Source organism: Chamaea fasciata, unplaced genomic scaffold, assembly GCF_029207755.1.
Source record: "Chamaea fasciata isolate MVZ Bird 193981 ecotype frontalis unplaced genomic scaffold, bChaFas1.0.hap1 SCAF_33, whole genome shotgun sequence".
NCBI classification, from domain to species: Eukaryota; Metazoa; Chordata; class Aves; order Passeriformes; family Sylviidae; genus Chamaea; species Chamaea fasciata.
Window position 1 is genome coordinate 849,886 of NW_027094118.1, and position 6,284 is coordinate 856,169.

Sequence of the window (6,284 nt, forward strand, 5' to 3'; positions counted from 1 at the left end):
GCTCTCTCCAGTCTCTGACCTTGCCTGCTTTTGTCCCTCTTGCTGTGCCCTCTGTTCCCCCGGGGCTCGGTGGCTGCTGCCCAGGACTGTGGAAGTGGCACAGATCCAGGGGTCAAGACCCTCCTTCCTCTGCCCTTGCAGCTGCCTGCTCACAGCAGCCTTTTCCATCGGGAAGCTCCACGTGGAGAGGGAGTCCTCGCCTCTGTTCCTTGCACAACCCCCAGGAGCCCAGGGCTGCCATCTCAAGTCCCTGCGGGCCCTGAGGGCTCCCGGGTGCCTCAGGCTGCTGTGACACCACTGCCCACGGGAGGGAACAGTGGCGGGGGCTGTGCTCAAAGTCAGCTCCATGTGCTGCTGCTGCTGCTGCTGCTGCTGCTGCTGTGGGGGTCGTTTGTCCAGCCCTGCCCCAGACTGAGGGATCGGATCCAGGCCCTGCTGCTGCTCCCTGGGGATCAGGCACAGTTTGGTTGTCGCCGTCAGGGCCAGCAGAAGCCGTGGCCGGAGCAGCGGGTGCTGACAGTGCCCCGAGGCCCGGGGCCGGAGGTGTTCCTGTGCTGGGGGCTGGCCGGAGCTGCCCCTTGTTCTCCCTCTGCCTCCCGCAGAGCTGGGCCGGGCACAAGTGGGGCAGCACAGCAAACAGGGAGCCTGCCAGTCTCTTCCAGCCCTGTCTGCTCAGAGTTTGGGCCTTGGAGCTGCAGGTGGACACAGGCAGCTGCTCCTGCTCCCTCTGCGTGTCCCCGTGTTCAGCAGTGCTGCTCCATCAGTCTGTGCCCAGCAACGGGGAAAAGCCTCAGCCCTGCAGGGCCAGGAGCTGCCGGGCTCTGCCTGGGGAGCTGCTCCACACGGGAACCAGCAGCAAAGGACATTCCTTCCCTAGGACAAGTTTTCTATTAAGGAAAGAAAAAAAAAGAAAATTAAAAACAACACAGAAAAAAAGTGGAAGATAAAAACAAAACCCAAGTGCAACGTAGTAAAAATACTTTATAGCTTTGGATAAAGAGATAACTGAACTTTTTCAAATGAGATCTCCATTATTTACTCCATAAATGTGCTGATGGCATGGATCCATCCTGCTGACCTCAGCAGCCTTTTAAAAAAGATTTTGTGGTTTGTTTCCAGTATTATCTTAAATTGTGATTGAAGCAATAGGAAATTGCTTTGTGCCCCGCCAGCTCCAAGCAGGACTGGGAATCTAAACTTTGCCAAACCCCAAATCCTTTACAAGACGACCTTCCTTCTCACCCTGTGAATGAGCTGCACATTCCCTTTGAAACTGTCAGGGGTTTCTTAAAGACGCAAAGTCCCACTTACAGCTTTTTGCTCTGCTTGGGAAGTGCAGAAGGGCAATTCTTCATCCATCCGCTCCAGACTGCACTGCCTTAGGAACGCCGTCCACTCGCCAGGTTTTGCTCACTTGTGGCACTTCTGGAGGAGTAAGAAAGGGCAGTTGCACGATTCCAGCCAAAAAAGGAATGAAGAGCGGGGCAGACAAAACATCCTGTGGAGATCCAGGCGTTCAGCTGGAAGTGTGGAGTGCTTGGGTTCTTGCCAATTGGATGTGGATCCCTCACTGCAATCTCTTGGCCTGCAGGAGAGTCTCACTCACCTGCAAAAGCAGAGAGCTCACTCGGTGGGCTCAGAATGGGCTGGTCTGATGCAAAGCTGTCAGAGCAATGTGAGGGCAGAGCCAGCCCAGCCGTGCCTGGGGCTGAGCCCAGCAGAGCCCTGGCAGAGCCCAGAGCAGCCTCAGCACCCGCAGAGCCCGGCTGGAAGGAGAGAAACCAGAAAGTGCCCGTCAGCCGAAGGCTCCTGTCCCCTCGTCCCGAGCGCCCGCAGTGCCCAGGCCACGCTGGCCGTGCTCAGAGCTGGGCCCAAAGCTGCCCATCACTGCTGCCTTTGGGGGCAGAGCAGGAGGGCAGGACACGTGCCCAGCCTGCAGCCGGCCACGGCACATCCAGCCCTCAGCAGCTGCGCAGAGCCAAAAGGCAGCTTGACGGCCGAGTGAAGAATCTGTGGCGTCTGCCCCAGCAAAGGGAGGAACCTTTGGTGCCCGGCCAGGCCGTGCCATGCCCACATCTGGGAGCATCCCCCCAGCTGTGGACTCACCTGCAAATTGGGCCCCAGGGAGCGTGTCTGAAGAGGGTGCCAGAATCCAAGTCGATCATCTTCAGCTGCCGGTGGCCAGGTCGAGGAAGAGCTTGGCATCCTTGGGGTTGTCCTTGGTGTCTCCAGCAGCAGCCCCACCTGATAAAGCTTCTCCAGGGGCTCCTCCTTCCCTGGGGGCCAGACCAGGCTGTCAGTGCTCTGCCCAGGGCCCCAGGCACCAACGAACCAGGACAAGCATAACTAGGGTGGATGGTGGCCACCAGTGCTTGCTACACCAGGTCTCCAGCTCCGCCCCAGCACAGATGTTCCCATCTGGTCATCCCTGCTCAGAGCTACAGGCAGGACAAAAACACTCTGGTTTTCTTTAGCACTGATTGCCATGAGATGTGTGGAGCTCTTACCTGTCAGGTCTTTGGATCAAACTGTGCACATGGACCTCTCCCATCTTCTTGGGACGATGAACACCCTGCAGCCAAGGATCACTGAAGAGGTCTTCTAAGGATGGCCTGTCCAAGGGTTGCATGGACAAACACCTCCTGATAACATTTTGGCACTCTGAAGAGAGAAACCAGAAACCAGCAGTCAGTTGGAGAAGGATCCCGTCTGCTTTGCCCCTCCATTCCCATGCCCAGGCCATGCTGGGTGTGCCCAGAGCTGTGCCTAAACTTCCCCATGGATTCTCTGTTTGGAGGAGAGCAGGACATGTGCCACCTCCTCAGCAGCCGCCAGAGCAGGGTGCTCATCAGCCTGCTGCTGTCTCCCAGCACCGGGATTCCCCTGTGCCCAGAGATGAGGACCCACCTTGAGAGAGCCATCGTGGGAACAAGATGCGCCCCCAGATGAACTGCTGGCCCCTCCTGAACGGGTGCTTCCCCATGACCAGGTGGTACAGCAGGAGGCCCAGGGACCAGATCGTCGCTGCCTCGCCGTGGTAGCGTTGGTGGTGGATCCACTCTGGTGGGCTGTAGGGCAGGGTTCCTATGGAACACAGACGGAGTTCATCAGGGGATGCTGCAACTCCTAAAGCCTCACCCCGGCATCCCTGGGCGTGTGGGGGCTGGCCCCCTCCCGCCCCCACCCAAAAGCAACTTGGCTCAAGAAATAACGCCGCTCCTAGCAGCGAGAGGGGGAAGCCGCGGTGCTACAGCCAGGCTGGGCCGTGAGATGCCCAGGAACATCCCCTGAGAGGGCTCACCTGCAAATTGCCTGTAGGCTGTGTCTTGGAGGAAGGCGCCACAGCCAAAGTCGATCAGTTTGAGCTGCCCGGTGGCCAGGTCGAGCAGGATGTTCTCGGGCTTGATGTCGCGGTGCAGGACCCCGCAGCTGGTGCAGTGCCGCACGGCCTCCAGCACCTGGCGGAACAGCCCCCGCGCCTCCTCCTCCGGCAGGAACCTCCGCTCCGCCAGGAAACCCGAGAGGTCCTGGCACCGCTCCGGACGCTCCAGCACCAACAGGAAGCCGTTGGGGAGCTCAAGCCACTCCAGCAGCTGAATGATGCCACCACATCCAGAGGACAGCCTGTCCAGCAGCACGATTTCCAGGGGCGCACGGGCGCCGTTGGGCTGCCGAAGGACCACGATGCCGTCAGTGGGGCTGAGGCTGTGCCAGGGCTCGGGAACCCCTCACCCAGCCCCGGATGCTCTGGGCCCCCCGCTCAGCCCACGCCCGCTCTCCCTGCAGGGCTCCCGCCGGCTCTTCCCCTGCCGGGCCCCAGCTTCTCCCGCCGGCCCCGCTCACTCACCAGCTCGCCCCAGTGCTGGACGCGGGCCCGGGGCACGCATTTGATGGCCACCTGCGAGCAAAGGCCAGCAGCGGGCTCAGCTCGCCGCCTGCCCCGCCGCGCCCCGATCTTCTCCTCCTCCTCCTCCGCCCTCCTCCTCCTCCTCCGCCCGCCGCCAGCCCCGCCGCTCACCGGGGCGCCGTCCGAGAGCCGCGTCCCCGAGTAGACGCTGCCGAAGCCTCCGCGCCCCAGCAGCGAACCCAGCCGGTACCGGTCCTGCAGGGCCTCCCGCGCCTCCCCTGCGGGCGACACGCGGCCCTCAGCGCTCGGCCCGGGGCCAGACACGGCCCCCGAGCGCCCCCCGAGCGCCCCGGGCCGGGCATCCCCACCCGCCCCGGGCCCCGGCGGCTCGAGGCCGGCGGCTGCGCTGCCGAGCGGCGGAGCTCGGGCCGGGGAAGCCGCGGCGGAGGCGGCGGGAGCGGCCGCGCCGCGTGTGTCCTTAGCGGGGCCCGGGAGAGGCCGGGACGGGGACGCCGAGAGGGGCCGGGGAGGTCGGGAAAGGGACGCCGGGAGAGGCTGCGGGACACCGAGGCAGAGTGCGGGACAGCGGGAGAGGGAGAGGAGGAACAAGAGAGGGACGGGGACGGGTCGTAGACGCCGTAGACTCGCTGCTGCCGCTGCTGCTGCCGCTGCCGCCGCTGCAACTGGAGCCCTGGGGCCGTTTGTCCGCGTGTCCGTTCCACGCTCCAGCCCCGCGCTCCCCGGGGGCAGCCCCCGAGCCGCTCCAAACACGGCAACTTGGCCGTACTGAGCCCACATCCAGAGGCCTGACTCCTGCGCCGTGGCGGAGGAATTCCCTCGGTCGCTGCTGTGCATTGTCCCTGCTGAGGCTCAGACACTGTCAGGACACATTCCCTGCTTGTAGGATTCGTGCCCGACCCAAGCACTACGCTTATGTCTCCAGCGTTACTTTGCAGCAAAAACAGGGGAAGGCAAACTCTGTGTACGGCCCATGGTATTTTCGAGGGTCTAAAACTCGCTAAGTCATCGATCTGAGAGGTGAGATCCATTTGGAATTAATGGCACGGAGAAGTAGTGCAACACGGAAAAGGGAAGCATAGAAATAAATAGAGGAAAACCTCTTGGTTTATTTCTTGCGTTTTCATTTCACTTCTGGAAAGCTGTTGCAGTTTTCCAGCAACCTTCACCACAGTCCCAGCTGCTCTTTTCAAGAACCTTTGGTGGAGAACGAGGTCGAGCTGCTGGCACAAGATGTGCCACCAACTGCAGCTTCTCCTGGATTTCCATACTGAGTGCAGCACGACTTTTGCAGCAAAGCAGGACAAATGTTTGGAAAACTTTACGATTTGTCCTTTCTTTTTTCCTTGTGGACTGGGGAGTTGTGCCATTGGTAAGGTTTTCCTTGTTACTGTTTTAATCCAAGAAAACAGGAGGTGGCACCAGCACTTGTTGGGGAATGCAACCCTGACTGAATCCAGAGACAGAATCTCCCTGACACTGTGTGAGCTCCCCGGGCTGGGCTCAGGTTCCTGCTGGGACTCTGCAGAGAGCTCCAGCTGGGATCAGCAGCAGCTGGAAATACCTCTGGGCATCTCCCTTTTCTGCTGCTCGCAGGAAGCAATGAAGTGAGTCAAGAAGTTCTGGTTTTTCTTTCTCCGGGTGCATTTTTGCATTTTGTTTGACACCCCAGCGGCAATTTTTGTGATGGCCTCTCTAAGTTGATTCTATTTCAGCAGCACCAGCAGCAGGGCTGTGTTGGAGCGCTGCAAATGTGGCCTGTGTGGCTTTAATTCCCCTCGACTTAGTGCCCGGGGACTTGGGAGCATTTCAGTCTCTTCTTTGCCCGGTGCCGGCAACAGAAAGACTGAGTTCACTGTCACAAAAGCACAGCGGGTAGCAAGGATGGAAAAAGGCAATTGCAATTGTCCTGATAAAATCCAGTCGGCAGCCAGAGGGGTGCAGCAGCCGCCGCGATCTCCAATCGCCAAGGCAAAGGCAGCAGCAGCCTCCTGCCGTCACCTCGGGCGGAGTGAAACAGTGCTGAAAACAGCGCTGGAAGCCGACCCTTCCTTTCTCTGGAGGCTGGGTCGGGGCAGCACAGGCGGCCCTGAGCAGTCTGGGCTGTTGGCGGGTGAGCGTTGCTCCAGGCCGCACTGGAGCCGGACAAAGGCCTTGGAAGGCGAGGCAGGAGCAGGTGGGAAGGGGCCGGCGCTGCTGCTGCTCCTGCCCGGGAGCCCCGGCCGGGCCGGGCCGGCGCCCGCTGCGCTGCGGCTCCTGCTGCTGCCAGAGCCGGGCGGGCCTCGGGGACAGGGAATGGACACGGGGGGACAGCAAAGGCCGGCGGGGCTGCGGGGATGCTGGTGCTGGGGCCAGCGCCGGCACGGAGCTTCGGCCGCAATTGACCCGGAGGGAACCGCTGGGCAAAGGCTCCATTTCA

General features: G+C 61.1%; 1 protein-coding gene across 1 annotated transcript; it reads right to left on the reverse strand.

Annotated features, from left to right (window-relative positions):
- Positions 1 to 1,602: 1,602 nt before the first annotated feature.
- LOC136303403 (serine/threonine-protein kinase pim-1-like) lies at positions 1,603 to 5,134 on the reverse strand. The gene is made up of 7 exons (XM_066207077.1): positions 5,063 to 5,134; positions 4,019 to 4,111; positions 3,848 to 3,898; positions 3,302 to 3,668; positions 2,908 to 3,084; positions 2,508 to 2,661; positions 1,603 to 1,606 (listed from the first exon to the last, which is right to left on the reverse strand). The coding sequence occupies exons 1-7, from the start codon at positions 5,132 to 5,134 to the stop codon at positions 1,603 to 1,605; spliced, it is 918 nt and encodes a 305-aa protein (XP_066063174.1).
- Between the last annotated feature and the right edge of the window lie 1,150 nt (positions 5,135 to 6,284).

Excerpts from the sequence above, each read along its gene's own strand:
- LOC136303403 (XM_066207077.1), bottom strand. The coding sequence starts at position 5,134 with ATGGAAATCCAGGAGAAGCTGCAGTTGGTGGCACATCTTGTGCCAGCA. Across the intron at positions 4,112-5,062 it reads GACCTCGTTCTCCACCAAAG|GCCCTGCAGGACCGGTACCG; the intron begins GTTCTTGAAAAG and ends GAGGCGCGGGAG. Across the intron at positions 3,085-3,301 it reads AGCCTACAGGCAATTTGCAG|GAACCCTGCCCTACAGCCCA; the intron begins GTGAGCCCTCTC and ends TGTGTTCCATAG.